General features: G+C 41.2%; 1 protein-coding gene across 1 annotated transcript; it reads right to left on the bottom strand.

Moving 5' to 3' along the window:
* Positions 1 to 790: 790 nt before the first annotated feature.
* Positions 791 to 8,132, bottom strand: LOC309694836 (uncharacterized protein). The gene is made up of 6 exons (XM_082515079.1): positions 7,949 to 8,132; positions 2,333 to 4,638; positions 2,044 to 2,249; positions 1,808 to 1,933; positions 1,621 to 1,725; positions 791 to 1,505 (listed from the first exon to the last, which is right to left on the bottom strand). The coding sequence occupies exons 2-6, from the start codon at positions 2,451 to 2,453 to the stop codon at positions 1,068 to 1,070; spliced, it is 996 nt and encodes a 331-aa protein (XP_082371205.1). The 5' UTR covers positions 2,454 to 4,638; positions 7,949 to 8,132; the 3' UTR covers positions 791 to 1,067.
* Positions 8,133 to 17,682: the final 9,550 nt, after the last annotated feature.

Raw genomic sequence — 17,682 nt, 5'->3', positions numbered from 1 at the left:
CAATAAATATGTTGGGGTGTAACCTAAGCTTATTTACCCATCTAATGTCAGTTATCTCAATATTGTATTGTCATTGGTTGTTGTGCTGACGAGCCAGTCAATGTCATTCTTTTCTGCTATGGGGGCGGGACGAGTGGTAAGTTTGTGTGAATCTGTGGGAGCGGACACAGAAGCTAAGTCCGAAGAGAGAGATGTCGTAAGGCAAACGTGGTGTGGATTTTGCATCTAAGTGTATCATTGAGGTCGACTACCCGTGGTCCTGATATTACTTATTTGTGATCTGCAAGAGGTAAATGAGACTGTGTGCCTTGACATTTGTACTGTAACTATTCGTTATAGTGGTAAAATGGCGTGATATGTGATGCTAACTAGCGGCTTGCTAATTAGCGCAGCTTACCGCATTATGTGGTGTGATGCCATGCTGTATGTTTAGCTCTGTGATTTTCAGTCAAAGCATGCTAATGCTAAATCGTTATGTGATAGCATTTGGTATTGTAGCTCAAGTGTTTTAATATGTTTAGAAGCCGATGGACGCTCTGAAAGGAGAGGGAGAGAGAGGTTTCTGCCCGGATGGACCCTGCTGTTTTCTTACCCCTGACTGTCTACACTACTGGTGAACTAACTGCCCGTTTCTGATTGCCCCACTAACAAACTCATTGTAGTGTTGATGCATGTGTGTTCTAAGGTGCAACTAGAAAAATTTGCATTTCCTGCGAAAATGCTGTGTGGATGCCTTTACGCTGAGGATGTCTGCTGAAAAAAGCTGAAAAAGTTGAGAAAAAAAACAAAAAAAATATTGCCCGAGTGGGATTCGAACCTGGCCCTTCTGGTACTCAAGGGAGGTTCTCATCTCACTGCGCCACAGTCATTCTCTCAAAGAAGAGGTGGAGAGACTGACAATTGTGCTGAAATGAGCAGAAGAGGCTTAGAATTGTGCTGATAAGAGGTGGAAAGGCTGAAAATGTTTCAGAAGAGGTGAATAAGCAGAATTTGGGCAGAAAAGAGGTGAAAACTCTGAATATTTTGCTGAAAAGAGTTCAATCAGTAAAATTTCTTCTGAAAAGAGTTCAATCAGCAGAATTTTGCTGAAAAATGTTTTTTTCTGAAAACAGCAGAAAAAACTGAAAATTTTGCTGAAAAGAGTTGAATGAGCAGAATTCTGCTGAAAAGAGTTCAATGAGCAGAATTCTGCTTTGAATCATCTTTAGATTCATCTTGTGTGGGTCTGCTATCATGTGTCCCATCCTCTTCAGATGCTGCCACCATCTGTTTTCAGAGAAGACAACAATATGTTTGGTCATTTTTGATGGATTGATTGTGGAAGCACTGAAACTGAGGATGAATTTCACATCTCTTTGTGGCACAGGACACCCAGTTTTGTTTTTCATGGCTACCTTAGGAATCCTTTTACGTTCTTGTTCTTCCTCCTCTTCTGAATAGCCTTCAGATTCATCCTGTGTGGGTTTCCAGTCATCTGTCCCATCATCTTCAGATGAGCTCACAGACTGTTATTAGAACAGAAAAATATATATTTTACTCATTTTTCATGGATGTGTGGAAACAAAACACTTACATCTTTAACTGCAGGAGAAGAAACTCTGCTGGATTTTTCCTGCCCACCTTAGGAACCCATTCCCTCGCTTCATCCTCCTCCTCCTCTTCTGGATTGTCTTCTTGTGTGAGTTTCCCCACATCTGTCCTATCATTTTTGTAAAAGACCACCATCTGATTTTAGAAAAGTAAAAAGGTAAAAGATTAGTAATCAGTGAAAACACTAAAAACAAGCACAAGAACATACATTACATACTTTTCTCTTGCGCAACTGGTATGTCACTTTTTGTAGATGCTCCACCCCCTTTTTCAAATCCTGTTTAGTTTCTCTTATTGTGGCTCCGGCACTACAGGCAACCTCACCCTGACCTGGGCTCACCATCTGTTTATGGTACAAATTAAATATGTTTTGTTCATGATGGAGTAAATGATTATATATGAAAGAAGTGCAACCAATCAAAACTCTTACCAAGGGAATCAGGGCACACATACCTTGTTACTGCTACACTGGAAGAGCGTTCTGTCTAAAAGCTCCTCTGTTCCTGATGACTGCTGCTCTTCCTTGTCAGATCCTTCACTGTCCTCGTCCTGCACAGATCCTCTGTCCTCTCTCCTTTTCCTTTTATTTGCTGCATATGTTGCAATTGCATTGGTGGTCAGTGCTCGGCTCTGGAGTGTGTCCTCTGCAGGGTCCTCAGCTGTGCAAAGCAATATTACTAAATATGAATAAATGTAAGTGTATAGATAAATATATGACTTCACTTTAGCTTATTTAAATAACCTTGATAAAATCTTTTGGCTGTGATGGCATCATGGCACATAAATGTTGCCACTCTGTCGTAAGATTTACGTCCCAACTGTCGCTTGGCCTGAAAGAATAATGTTTTAAAAAGAAACCACATGAATAAAACCCATGACACTTTAACCTACTTCATTGTGTGTCAAAAAATAAAAATGAAAAGTTTTCTCACATACAGCGGGGAAAATAAGTATTTGACACATCAGCATTTTTATCAGTAAGGGGATTTCCAAGTGGACTATTGACACAACATTTCCACCAGATGTTGCCATCAAGCCAAATATTGAAGTCATACAATCAAATCAGAACATATAAGTATACAAGTTAAACCATAATAAATAAAGTGAAATGACACAGGGAATAAGTATTGAACACACTTTATTCAATACTTTGTAGAAAAGCCTTTGTTGGTGATTACAGCTTCTAGACGCCTCTTGTATGGATAGACCAGTCGTCTGCATTGCTCAGGAGTGATTCTGGCCCATTCTTCCACACAAACGGTCTTTAAATCTTGAAGGTTCCTTGGGCCTCTTTTATGAACTTTAATCTTCAGTTCTCTCCATAGATTTTCTATGGGATTTAGGTCAGGTGATTGACTGGGCCATTCAAGCAACTTGATTTTCTTTCTTTGAAACCACTTCATTGTTTCCTTGGCCTTGTGTTTGGGATCATTGTCTTGCTGAAATGTCCACCCTCTTTTCATTTTTAGCTTCCTGGTAGATGGCAGCAGATTTTTATCCAGAATGTCCCGGTACATCTCTCCATTCATCCTGCCTTCAATAATATGAAGTCTGCCAGTACCCCTTGCTGAAAAGCAGCCCCAAACCATGATGCTTCCACCCCCAAACTTGACTGTTGGTATGGTGTTCTTGGGGTGGTGAGCAGTGCCATTTCTTCTCCAAACATGGTGTGTAGAATGACTGCCAAAAAGTTCAATTTTGCTTTCATCTGACCATACTATAGTCGTCCAATAATCCACAGGCTTCTCCAAATGCTGTTGCGCAAATTTTAACCGAGCCTTGACATGCTTTTTGTTCAGCAATGGAGTCTTGCGTGGTGAGCGTGCATGGATGCCATGGCGGTTCAGTGCATTGCTTATAGTTTTCTTTGAAACAACAGTACCTGCTGATGCAAGGTCTTCCTGAAGTTCTGTCCGAGTGGTTCTTGGCTCTTGGAGAACCCTCCTGATTATTCTTTGGACTCCTCGGACAGGGATCTTGCGTGGAGCACCTGATCGTGGCAGGTTTATGGTGAACTGATGCACTTTCCATTTCCGGATAATGGCCCCCACAGTGCTCACAGGAACATTCAGCATTCTGGAAATGCACCTATAACCATTCCCATCAAAATGCTTTTCAACGATAAGATTACGAAGATCTTGAGAGAGTTCTTTGCTTTTACCCATCATGAAGTCTTTCCTGTGTGCCTTCTGGGTAATGAGGAGCCTTTATAGGCCATCAATTAGGACTAAAGCAGCTGATATCAATTAGTACTGATAGGGGACAGGATTTCTCTATCAATACTGACAGATTTCAGGTGATCTCCTGGCTTTCTATGTCATTTTGCCCCTTGTTATCTCCATGTATTCAATACTTATTCCCTGTGTCATTTCACTTTATTTATTGTGGTTTAACTTGTATACTTATATGTTCTGATTTGTTTGTATGACGTCAATATTTGGCTTGATGGCAACATCTGGTGGAAATGTTGTGTCAATGGTCCACTTGGAAATCCCCTTACTGATAAAAATGCTGATGTGTCAAATACTTATTTTCCCCGCTGTAAGTGCTACAGGAGGAACGTAGCATGTTGAAGGTGGGGGCAATCCCCAGATTCATCATCTCCCAGGCTGCCTTGAAAAATACCGGTAGTCTATGAAGAACACCTCCACTAGAACTGTGGAAAAAAGTCGGTGCCTCCGAACCGCCTTCAACATACTCTCTGATATGATTGTAACGCTGCAACCAGGTATACTCATTCTTGTACAGGGGGACAGCTGCTTGCCCATGATATCTTTGAGTTTTGTGCTGTTTAACCTAATACATGAAAAGACATGTTTATTCAGCTGAATAAAAAAATGTCTATGTATACTTAGATTTATATCGTTTTAGTACATACACGGATGATGCGGGCACCCTGCTTAGCTTTTTCTGCCATTTCAACCTCCTCAGTAGTCATGTTGATGATCACTCCCTTTCGGTGACCAGTTATGGCAATAATATATCCGCCCAACAGTCCAAAAAACAATTTCAATATTGTTCTGCTCTGGGGTTGCTTCTCGAGGTCATCTGTAAAAACACAAAGAGAACACTACATGTATTAATATGCTATGCTAACACATACACTGCATTTACATGTCCAGTCCCTTGTGCAGATTATAGAGGGATTTTACAAGCACCATGTCTCAAGGACCATGCAAGCACCACAAAGTATCAAACAAATTTTCCAGACCAACCATACAAAAAACCCAGTTTCCAATTACAAAACCCTGTAATGTGTCTTAAGATAGAAGATAGAAAGAGATAAAAGTCTCACGCCCCGTGCCGCCTCTACATATAGATAACAAATGCAAATGTGTTTGAGTAGTAGAAATGGCTGTTATAATGGCTGAGTGTGTGTGTGTGTGTGTGTGTGTGTGTGTGTGTGTGTGTGTGCGCGCGCGCGCGCGCGTCTGTGCGTCCAAAATATAACTCTAAATATTGAATGTAAATCTGTTCCAGATACCATAACTTGTAACTTGTTTTACTGAGGGTTAGTTATGCTCAGTTTCTGGCATGTTGAAAATAAATGAAACAAAGGAAAGAAAATGTGTAAGTTAACCAGTGTAATGAATCTGAGAATACAGGGAGTGCAGAATTATTAGGCAAGTTGTATTTTTGAGGAATAATTTTATTATTGAACAACAAACATGTTCTCAATGAACCCAAAAAATTCATTAATATCAAAGCTGAATGTTTTTGGAAGTAGTTTTTAGTTTGTTTTTAGTTTTAGCTATTTTAGGGGGATATCTGTGTGTGCAGGTGACTATTACTGTGCATAATTATTAGGCAACTTAACAAAAAACAAATATATACCCATTTCAATTATTTATTTTTACCAGTGACACCAATATAACATCTCCACATTCACAAATATACATTTCTGACATTCAAAAACAAAACAAAAACAAATCAGCGACCAACATAGCCACCTTTCTTTGCAAGGACACTCAAAAACCTGCCATCCATGGATTCTGTCAGTGTTTTGATCTGTTCACCATCAACATTGCGTGCAGCAGCAACCACAGCCTCCCAGACACTGTTCAGAGAGGTGTACTGTTTTCCCTCCTTGTAAATCTCACATTTGATGATGGACCACAGGTTCTCAATGGGGTTCAGATCAGGTGAACAAGGTGGCCATGTCATTAGTTTTTCTTCTTTTATACCCTTTCTTGCCAGCCACGCTGTGGAGTACTTGGACGCGTGTGATGGAGCATTGTCCTGCATGAAAATCATGTTTTTCTTGAAGGATGCAGACTTCTTCCTGTACCACTGCTTGAAGAAGGTGTCTTCCAGAAACTGGCAGTAGGACTGGGAGTTGAGCTTGACTCCATCCTCAACCCGAAAAGGCCCCTCAAGCTCATCTTTGATGATACCAGCCCAAACCAGTACTCCACCTCCACCTTGCTGGCGTCTGAGTCGGACTGGAGCTCTCTGCCCTTTACCAATCTAGCCACGGGCCCATCCATCTGGCCCATCAAGACTCACTTTCATTTCATCAGTCCATAAAACCTTAGAAAAACCAGTCTTGAGATATTTCTTGGCCCAGCCTTGACGTTTCAGCTTGTGTGTCTTGTTCAGTGGTGGTCGTCTTTCAGCCTTTCTTACCTTGGCCATGTCTCTGAGTACTGCACACCTTGCGCTTTTGGGCACTCCAGTGATGTTGCAGCTCTGAAATATGGCCAAACTGGTGGCAAGTGGCATCTTGGCAGCTGCACGCTTGACTTTTCTCAGTTCATGGGCAGTTATTTTGTGCCTTGGTTTTTCCACACGCTTCTTGCAACCCTGTTGACTATTTTGAATGAAACGCTTGATTGTTCGATGATCACGCTTCAGAAGCTTTGCAATTTTGAGACTGCTGCATCCCTCTGCAAGATATCTCACTATTCTTGACTTTTCTGAGCCTGTCAAGTCCTTCTTTTGATCCATTTTGCCAAAGGAAAGGACGTTGCCTAATAATTATGTACACCTGATATAGGGTGTTGATGTCATTAGACCACACCCCTTCTCATTACAGAGATGCACATCACCTAATATGCTTAATTGGTAGTAGGCTTTCGAGCCTATACAGCTTGGAGTAAGACAACATGCATGAAGAGGATGATGTAGACAAAATACTCATTTGCCTAATGATTCTGCACTCCCTGTAGAATAACAGTGATTCTAATAACAGGCCTCACAGAGTGTCTGACCTTGGTGTGTGTGTTTCTGTGTGTTGTGTATAATGTGACACAGTGGAGCTAATAATCTCAAAGAATATCTGACAAACAAAATGTATGTTTTCATTAAATCATAAAATAACTAGAGAAATAAATGGTAATTAACTGAGTTTTAAAGCATTCGAATTGGAAAGGGATTAAGTTACAATGGATGTTCTTGTGAAAATGTCCTAAAGACAAATCTAACTGAAGTAGAATCACATAAACTGAATGAAACATGAAGTGATTGAATATGAATTCTCTATGTTAAGAATAACAATGAAAATGTAATGAAGCATTCACAATTTTAAAAGCTACACATTGATAGATAAGGTGTGGGAAGATATGACGTCCAGTAGGAGAAGGGGGGGGGGGGGGGGGGTGAACAGGTGAGGTGAAGAAGAGATTTTGTGTTTTTCTTTTTTGTCTTCTGCAAGATGAGCAGCCCAAAAGATTGGATCGAAGAGGTTCACAGTTGAAAACCTGTCCAACCTGTGAATTCATTCCTTTTTGTCTGCTCATTGTTGCTGTGTTAGGCGGTTAATTTAGAAGGATTTTGATTTACATCCTTCCTCCAACCTCTCCTCACCAAAGAAAAGAACACACTTAGCATTAGCTTAGAGCATCTTAGTTAGATAAGTAGAGTTTAAGTAATCTGATTATTGTTTTGTGATTATTTTATTTTCCTTATTCTTATTTAATTAAATTTCCTGCAATTAAAGTTTAAATTGTGGACACCTTTTATGAAACAATAAAAGTAAAAGTCTTATTCTTTGTAAGTGCAAATACCTCTTACACTTTATTCTAGCCATAATAATGAAAATTATCTTTACAATCATCCCAGAAATAACAAGATCAAAATGTACAGGGCTCCATCTTAAGGCAGAGCTGCACATATTTCACTGCAATGGTGATGTGTTTTAGCTCTGGCTTCATGTGCATTACATTGACCAAGCTGCACATTATTCTTAAATTTAAACTGGACATTAGACAGAAAAGACATAAGCTCAGTTTCAGTGTGTGGGTCACTGTGATGTAAAGATCTGTAGGGGCTTTGTCTTAACCCAGATCTGAAGTCTGTATAATCCCTCTTAAGTAAAATGAACATTCAGTGTCATTGTGATCATTGCAGTGATCCATACCCAGTGCGGCAGCAATCTTCTGGGGAGCCTCATCAATGAACAAAGCATGTTTTTCTGCTTTGACAAGTCTTTCTAAAAAAAAATGTAAGCACAATACCTTAGACACTTTATTATTAACATCATGTCATTAAAGTAGGTAGAGGTATAGATGTGTATTATATACGTACTAGACTTAGATCTCCGCACATTCAGCTGGTGCACGACTACTTCACGGCCTACTTCCGATAACCATCTTGTGATTGCCTGGACATCATGTCTCTCTGACAACATTTGCACCATTGGGACGTGAGAGTTGTCCCTTCCTGTTAACACACCTTGATACAGGAAGATATTTCCAGACAAACCATTAGGCCTGAGAAGCTTTTTTACAACTGAGCCAGTCGCATCAAAGGCAACTATGGGGTGCTTTTCAATCTTGTACATCAGCATTTGAGTTTGACTCCAGTAGTGACAGAAGAACTTGTCTAATCCAATGTCCCAAATGCTTCCATTGTGAGGGGAACTGTATTTTAATGAGTGGAGAGACAGTATTGGGTTTTTATGAGCAACTTCTAGTTGATTTTGTTCATGTTTGGCTTTGCGCAGAGTTGTCAAATTTGGTAGATGGCTTGGCTCTGGATCACCAAAGTCCATCAGCTTTTCTGTCTCTGATGCTCTCCACACATGGGGCTGCAGTCTGCCTTCACAAAGTTCTTTTTTTACTTGTGCCCTCAGACTTCTGGACACGGCTCTCCTAGAAAAGCCAGTGTGCATGGATTCATCTGTGTTTGCCATTACACACTTCAGCACCATTGGGCAGTGATTTTCAGGTTCCTTTTCACATGTAATGTACAGCTGGCCACTACACTCTTTGCAAAAGCCTCTGATTTAATAAAACAAGATACAGTTCTGGGGTACACCTTGGCTCGTTTAAAAGTAATGGTGCATGTACTTGTAACCTCTTTCCAGATTCCCTGGTTTACAACATGAGTCCATGTACCTGGTTTCAAAATTGTGTATTCCCTTTTCTTGAAAGTATTCTTTTTGTATGTGACTTTATGTGGAATCATATGTATCCACTGTTCAAATGGGAGCTCCACATTGAAAGTCTTGCAGTCTTTGTTTTGAAAAGGAGAGCTGCTTTGTTCAAAATCATTATCATTGTCACTACTGTCTGTGTCAGTCAGTCTCTCTTCATCACTGTAATCCAGAGCAGCCCATACATTGTGTCTGTTTAATTTAACAAAAGTGTAAAGAGCTTTTGGTGTCATCTTTTCACCAAGTTGTTTGCATAGATTTTGCCATATGTCATCACTTGGAGTTGAAACTTTTCCATTTTTTATGACTGCTTCTTTAGAAGCACGAAGGACTTCAAATACTGCAATTTTGTCCACCACTGATTTCTTTGGCATCTGTCAAGCAAAAATTAAAAATGTGATATATTACTGCTATAATTTGATTATAACTTTAATTCTACATCTTTAAGTGGACATAAAATTACTTACTTTTATACACTGTTTTGACATAGTGAATTGAAGTGTTGATGATTGCTGTTGGTCATGGAATCTAGCTTAAAAATGCAAATAAGATAGCTAGCACATGTTTTCTTCAACTCTTGTTTTTTTTCTCTCAGAAGAAGAATGTGTATGATAGCACCCCCTGGTGATCACAAACCAAACACAGGTCGCTATGTTTGGTTTTTTTGGCAGAGTTGTACCAGTTTATCCTTAACAAGATCTAGTTCAAAATTCATTTGATCGGTATAAAAATGAATGTAGTCAATGTTCATAGCTCATCATCAAAATACTTGTAGATAAATCCGTGCACTGTTGAGATAAATCTGTGTCTGTGTCAATCCCACACATGTTTAATAGCCCACTCATTTAATAGCCTTTTGTGACCATGGCTACAGAAGTTTGACTCTTGCAAAAAATATAAATCGGCCCTTTCAGGTAACATTGACAGTTACCTAAGATTTACAGTTCTTCAGGCTGTTTGGAGCCTTTGAGTTCAGATTTGCTGAATCACTGAAGTGCACTCCTGTCCTGTGTATGTTAATTTTATACAACTTGCTCATGACAGCCCACATACAAATGACAGCACTTTTGTTAATATTACCATTTGACTTAAAAGCTACAGTTCACATATTATTAGGTTAATGTTTTAACAACCATTAGCATTTTAGCATAAACCCTGCTGGTAGCACACTAGATGGAGTAAGGTAATGTTAAGAAACATGGTAGTCAGTGATCCACAACCAGCTTATTGGCTCAAAACACCTTATCTAATTATAAACTGATACGCACCTACTGGCATGCCCCTTTAAATTTCTTCATAAATGTTATTTAATGTTATTATTACGGCAGCACGGTGGTTAGCACTGTTGCTGCACAGCAAGAAGGTCCTGAGTTCAATTCCACCATCACGCCAGGGTCTTTCTGTGTGGAGTTTGCAGGTTCTCCCCGTGTTTGCGTGGGTTCTCTCCAAAGACATGCAGCTTGTGGTGATAGGTTAATTGGTTAATCCGAATTGCCCATAGGTGTGAATGTGAGTGCGAATGGTTGTCTGTCCCTGTGTGTTGGCCCTGTGACAGACTGGCAACCTGTCCAGGATGTACCCCGCCTCTTTATCTTTAAAATAATAGCGCCACAAACAAAATTTTTTGCAGCACAAACCAGCACAAACATAGCACAAACCTGTGACATCAACTTTTGTTTGATTTGGGTGATGTGGGGGGCTGGTTGACCTTTTGACGTTTGCATTTTCATTAATATCTTTAAAACAGAGGCAGCACAAACGACAATTTTAGCAGCACAAACCAGCACAAACGTAGCACAAACTTTTGACGCCAGTTTTTTTTTTGATTCCATTAATGTGGGGGGCTGGTTGACCTCTGATGACCGCTAGAAATTTTTCTTGAATATCTTTAAAATGAAAACGGCAAAAAATAAACTTTTGCAGCATGCACAAACGTAGCACAAACGTTTGATACCACTTTTGTTGGATTTGAAGAAGGTGGGGGGGCCAACTTCACTCACATGCCGATCATGCAATAACCCAGCCCTCTGTGGTAGATCTCACTGACAATGAACATAATCGGGCCGCTGATGATCTGTTGGTGGAAAACATAAATTAAGAACCATCAAACCACTTTGTAAATAATGATGGAGCTTCCATAAGTGGATATTTGGAACTGAATGACACATTACCATGGGATGGTCTGCCAAATGTAGGTGAAAGTGAAGATTCTGTTGCAGTTGTTATTATTAGTGGGGATAACAGGGTGGATATTAGTGTGGTTGAACTAAACCCTGAAACACTGTTTACAGAAAAAGAGTCTGATCCACCTCATCACACATTGTCTCTCTCACCGGGGCTGACAGGAGAGGCCAATATTCCTGACCAAGCACCCCCTGAACCACGATCTTGTCCCGTAATACTGACTGTTAGAAGAGGTCATTGTCTTACTGATTTGATCAGTGCCATTCATCCGGCATGACTTTCAGTGTGAAGAATGGCAGGCTATAGCTAGAATGTTTGTTGTAGGGTGGAAACAAGCTGGTTACTTCCCAGTGAAGCTTGCAATACCCTTTCTGGAGGAGATACAGCTCGACAACCAGTAGTTTAAAAGATTCCTTTCTTTTGTATGTCTCACAAGAAGAGCGATCTGTTCTCCTGAAGGCTTTGGATGACTTCAATTCAGTGGATACAGATGAATTGCTGGAAGTACTTGATGCACATGAGTGCAAGCAGGTCCCTACCAAGGACACACTGCTCCCGTTGTTGCTGGGAGTTGGAACCCTATTAGTTAGGTTGCTTAATATTTCTGCTAAGTACTCTTTAAAATACCAGAATAGGGAGGATGGTGTAGGTTTAAGTTTATTAGATTGATCAGTATTGCTGAACTATGAAATATTTTTTTTTGCATACAGGTATAACAGAATAGCTTTAGTGTAGTTGTTGTTTTAAACTTGAGTATGAACTTATACAAAATGCAGCAAGATATTTAAAAAAAACAGTTTTGTTGATTAAAAAACACTATATCGGATTCATATCGGTATCGGCAGATATCCAAATTTATGATATCGGTATCGGACATAAAAAAGTGGTATCGTGCCATCTCTAGTTGAGACCCTCCGCAAGGTTCTCCAGGCACTCCAAGAACATGGAGTAAAATTGAGGCCGGAGAAATGTGACCTCTTCAAACAAGAAGTCCGATATGTGGGTCGGCTTGTGTCTGCTGAAGGAGTCAAAATAGACCCGGCAGACCTGGAGGCTGTCAAAACCCTGACATCTAAGACACCTCAAACAGTTGGTGATGTGAGGAAGCTGGCAGGCTTTCTAAGCTACTACCGCTCGTATATCCAGGATTTTTCCCGAATAGCTAAACCAATCTATGAACTCCTTCAGACCAAGCCAGGCAAAACTCAGTGTCCGAAATCTGTGAGAAACAGCAAACACCCACAGCTGTCCTCTCGAGAGCACGTTGAGTGGACCCTGAAACACCAGAGAGCGTTAGAACAGTTGGCGACCCTCCTCACCAACCCCCCTGTTCTGACATATCCCGATTTTAGCCTGCCTTTCACATTGCATACAGATGCATCTGACCAGGGCTTAGGAGCTGTCCTGTATCAGCGTCAACATGGGAAATTGAGAGTAATTGGCTATGGATCTAGGACTCTGACACAAGCAGAACGCAACTACCACCTGCATAGTGGAAAATTAGAGTTCCTTGCGTTGAAATGGGCTGTATGTGAAAAATTCCGTGACTACCTGTACTATGCCCCACACTTCACAGTTTATACAGATAACAACCCCCTAACCTATGTAATGAGTACCGCAAAGTTAAACGCAGTGGGACATAGGTGGGTTGGAGAGCTCTCGGATTTCCGGTTCGACATCAGATACAGGCCAGGAAAGTCAAATGTAGACGCAGACACTCTTTCGCGTCTCCCCTTGGATATAGAGAAATATGAAACTGCTTGCACAGAGGGATTTCCAGATGAGGCAGTGCAGGCAGTCTGGGATGGAAGCCAGGTGGCCAGACAGAAAGATGTTGCTTGGGTAGCTGTTACAGGAAAAATGATTGTTTCTTTACCTTCTTTTAAATGTACAAAGCATTGTTTGGATGCCCTTCGTCTATGGTTAGATTAGTTTAGAATTATCCTTTTAGACTTTCTCAGCAAAGACATACTGTTTTGGGACATATTGTTTTAGATTGTTTTATCTCTCACAGCTTTCTCCCAGCTCTCTGCTGACGAGACTAGCGCCACATATGGAGTTGTTTATTTTATCTGTTTTGTATTTTCTTATCCTGTTCTCACTGTCTTTCCTATAAAAAGTGCCAAGCCTCTGTACACGGTGTGAGTTGTTCTGAACAGCTTACCCGTGTGCACGTTAAAGCATAAAAAGTGATCTTGTCTCATTGTGTCTTTATTTCTCCTGGGTCTTTTACAGAGTTTTCCCCCAACAGTAGCCATGCTCAATATCTCTTCTCTGGACCCCCATCAGCAGCCTCATATCAACTCGCTGAGCATCAGCCATGATGATCTGGTTAAAGCTCAAAGAGAGGATCCAGCCATTGGCCAAATCCTCAAGCTGAAACTAGATGGAGCAAAACTGACAGATGAAATACGCAAGATGGTAAGAGGAACTGCCCATAAACTCCTCCATGAGTGGGGTAAGTTACATCTTGAAAATGACCTCTTGTATAGATGTACCAGTGACAGAAGACAATTAGTGCTTCCTGCCAAGTACAGGACTTTAGCATTAAGACATTTACATGACACGATGGGTCATGTTGGGACAGACCGAGTGCTACATCTCGCAAGGGACAGATTCTATTGGCCCTTTATGGCTAAGGACATTGAAGCCTATGTGACCCAGAAGTGTCCCTGTATCATGTCCAAGAAACCAGTAACACACGTCAGGGCTCCCATGGGTAGTATAAGATCGGACTACCCTTTAGAACTGGTGTGTATTGACTTTTTGCATTTGGAAGCCAGCCGTGGAGGGTATGAGTATATTCTCGTGGTAATTGACCATTTCACTAGATTTGCTCAAGCATACCCCACAAGGAACAAGAGTGGGAAAACAGCTGCTGAACGGATTTTCCAGGATTTCATACCCAGATTTGGATACCCATCCAAACTACATCACGACCAGGGTCGTGAATTTGAGAATGAACTGTTCAGGACACTACAGAAATTATCTGGTGTCGGACATTCCAGAACATCACCTTACCATCCTCAAAGTAACCCTTCAGAACGTCTCAACAGGACAATACTCCAAATGTTGAGAACATTAACAGAAAAGGAAAAAGTACAGTGGAAAGACCACCTCCCACATCTTGTACATGCGTACAACTGTACTCGACATGAGTCCACCGGCTACTCACCATTCTATCTCCTCTATGGACGACACCCGCATCTACCAGTCGATCTGCTGTTTGGATTGAAGGGGGAAAATGAAACATACTCACCTACAGGATATGCCAAGAAATGGGCCGAACGAATGTCGGAAGCTTATCGGATTGCTAGTGAAAATAGCAAGAAGTCTAGTGCAAGAGGCAAAATAACATATGATAAAAAGGCAAAAGGAGTCATGCTTCAGCCAGGAGACAGAGTTCTGGTCAGAAACCTCAGTGAGCAGGGAGGACCTGGCAAGTTGAGATCATATTGGGAGAGGACTATTTATATAGTAAAAGAGCAGCTAGCAGATAGCCCAGTTTACGTAGTCCATCCTGAAGCTGGAGACCCAAAAAGAACCCGAACATTGCATCGCAATCTACTGTTACTTGTAAATGACTTACCTGTTCAAGTCACTCCCCCCCTGGCAAAGCCTGCAATTGGAAAGACAACACGCAACAGACGAAGGATGGAAAGATCGGCAGATGCACAAAGACAAACAGACATGTGGGATATCTCTGACAGCGGTTCTGAGAGTGATTGCTCGGGGTACTGGCTAAGAGCACCTGTTGAAAGGACTGTGAGAAAGAACCTGGACCATGAGCAACACCCTGCATCTCAGTCATACCAGACCAAAGAACCTATTAGAGTGACAACAAACACAAAAAATGGACATTCACCTGTGCAGACGATGGAAGACATACTGACTATGCCTGAGCATTCACCATCCGTCAGCATTGAACAATTCGAAGAGGAAACTGGGAGAGAATGCTCACACCTGCCATGTTCTCTGAGAGAGGAGATGGAAGAAATGGAAGTGGGTAGTGACAACCTATCTGAATCCAGAGGGTCTGGTGAGGAGTGTGAAACTCATTTGCAGTCTAACGTACAGGTTCAACCACCGGGACATACTTGTACGGACATTAGAAGAGCTACCCGTCACAGGAAGCCACGACAGTTTCTGACTTATGAATCACTGGGTAAACCCTCAGTGCAGTCACATGCGGCAGTTAATCTAGTTGGGGAACGCACAGCACCACAGTTACCTGCCACAACCATACCATCATACACTGTATTTCCATACCCACCATTGGCAATTGTGCCGCCCGTGTGTATGTCACAGTCACCAATGTACTGCACCCCAATACCATACTCACCATACCAGTATCACGCATCACTGAACCCATCTGCATACACACCACCCCCACTGCTTGTTTCATAACTAGTTCTTGGACTGATTAGAGTTAATAAGAATTTGAGAAGCAAAAGTTAAAAATGTCATGATTTTGTGAATGTTGGGAGCCATTTTGTTTTTGTCAGGGAGTGTGTGATACCCACTAATGTGTGATCACATTTATGTGAATTAATTTAAGTAATTTCACTTTCAATGTAAGTGATATTTCCATTTGGAAATGCCCTAAATAACTACAGTAATTGTAACAGGAAACTTGGTAACTACCCTGGGATGTTTGTAGCGGACACTTCATTTTTATACCAATAGGTGGCAGTGTGAGACCATGGTTTGGCCTGTTGTTAGCAGCCTGAAGCGCATGTTCCGCGCTGTTTTCTCATAATGGCGGAGTATTCAGGAAACGGCAAGCCACGTCTCTCTGTCTGATCATTTCTTTCCTGTTTACAGGACACATATATAGCTGTCTACAGGTGCTGCCACCCGGTACCTGTAACACTGGCGTCTGAGTCGGACTGGAGCTCTCTGCCCTTTACCAATCCAGCCACGGGCCCATCCATCTGGCCCATCAAGACTCACTCTCATTTCATCAGTCCATAAAACCTTAGAAAAATCAGTCTTGAGATATTTCTTGGCCCAGTCTTGACGTTTCAGCTTGTGTGTCTTGTTCAGTGGTGGTCGTCTTTCAGCCTTTCTTACCTTGGCCATGTCTCTGAGTATTGCACACCTTGCGCTTTTGGGCACTCCAGTGATGTTGCAGCTCTGAAATATGGCCAAACTGGTGGCAAGTGGCATCTTGGCAGCTGCACGCTTGACTTTTCTCAGTTCATGGGCAGTTATGTTGCGCCTTGGTTTTTCCACACGCTTCTTGCGACCCTGTTGACTATTTTGAATGAAACGCTTGATTGTTCGATGATCACGCTTCAGAAGCTTTGCAATTTTGAGACTGCTGCATCCCTCTGCAAGATATCTCACTATTTTTGACTTTTCTGAGCCTGTCAAGTCCTTCTTTTGACCCATTTTGCCAAAGGAAAGGACGTTGCCTAATAATTATGCACAGCTGATATAGGGTGTTGATGTCATTAGACCACACCCCTTCTCATTACAGAGATGCACATCACCTAATATGCTTAATTGGTAGTAGGCTTTCGAGCCTATACAGCTTGGAGTAAGACAACATGCATGAAGAGGATGATGTGGACAAAATACTCATTTGCCTAATAATTCTGCACTCCCTGTATTGGCTTTCTTGTTGTCAACTCTTTCCTGAGGTCCTATAGGGCTTTTAACAGGTTTCAGACAAAACACTACATAGAATGCATATTAAATGCATACAAATGCAAGAAAAATGAGCACTATTTATAGAAGGAAATTCATTTGAAACAGCATGTAACAAATTCGTTTATGAGCCCTCAACTACAACAAGATAATGAATGCAAGATTATTATTTCACCTATATATGACAATCACTATTCAAAATAAGAAATTTTACCAGTGTCACCAGACATTGAAGGTGCTGGGTTCAACACTGTTTCTGTGGTTTCTCTGGGTTTATTGCACACCTTTGGGGCTAGGTACACAAAGAAAAGAATATACACACACAGATAGGAACAAATCCAAGGGGTCAAAATGTGGTCATAAATATTTTGTACTTGTAAATCAGTTTTGTATGTGTAAAAAGAATTTGTGTGTGTGTAAAAAAGATTTGTATTTGTGTGGTAGCGTTCTGGTCATAAGACAATGCATATACTTACCTACAACAGCTTGACCCAGTGCTGACAATGAGATATTGATCTTTCCAAGTCGACCATGTCGTAGCTGCCTCTCCAGAAGTTTCTTGTTGGTGACAGTGTTATAATGATGAGTTATATTTCTCATCAAAAACACATGTGTGGATGGACTCATATTACTTAAAAAGTAATTGCTTTTCCTCATGTTTGCAAAGAACTGTTCAACAACTTGACTGTTCAGCCAGCCTTTCAGCTCTGGGACAAGTTGAATTCTGCGGCATTGTCCTCAAAGGAAGAACTCTCCTGAGTCATCTGTGATGGGGTGCCTGATGATAGTGGTACAGTTGATTTGAAGATGTCTCTCTGTGTCTGGAAGAGATGCCATTTAGCTATGTTTTTATGAGGACATGATATTCGAGGCTTTGCACA

This window comes from Aulonocara stuartgranti (assembly GCF_965226115.1).
Source record: "Aulonocara stuartgranti genome assembly, chromosome: 19".
Taxonomy (NCBI): Eukaryota; Metazoa; Chordata; class Actinopteri; order Cichliformes; family Cichlidae; genus Aulonocara; species Aulonocara stuartgranti.
This window is presented reverse-complemented; position numbering and strand designations above follow the sequence as displayed.

Excerpts from the sequence above, each read along its gene's own strand:
- LOC309694836 (XM_082515079.1), bottom strand. The coding sequence starts at position 2,453 with ATGTGGTTTCTTTTTAAAACATTATTCTTTCAGGCCAAGCGACAGTTG. Across the intron at positions 1,726-1,807 it reads ACCAGTTGCGCAAGAGAAAA|ATGGTGGTCTTTTACAAAAA; the intron begins GTATGTAATGTA and ends TTCTAAAATCAG. Across the intron at positions 1,506-1,620 it reads CGAGGGAATGGGTTCCTAAG|TCTGTGAGCTCATCTGAAGA; the intron begins GTGGGCAGGAAA and ends TTCTAATAACAG.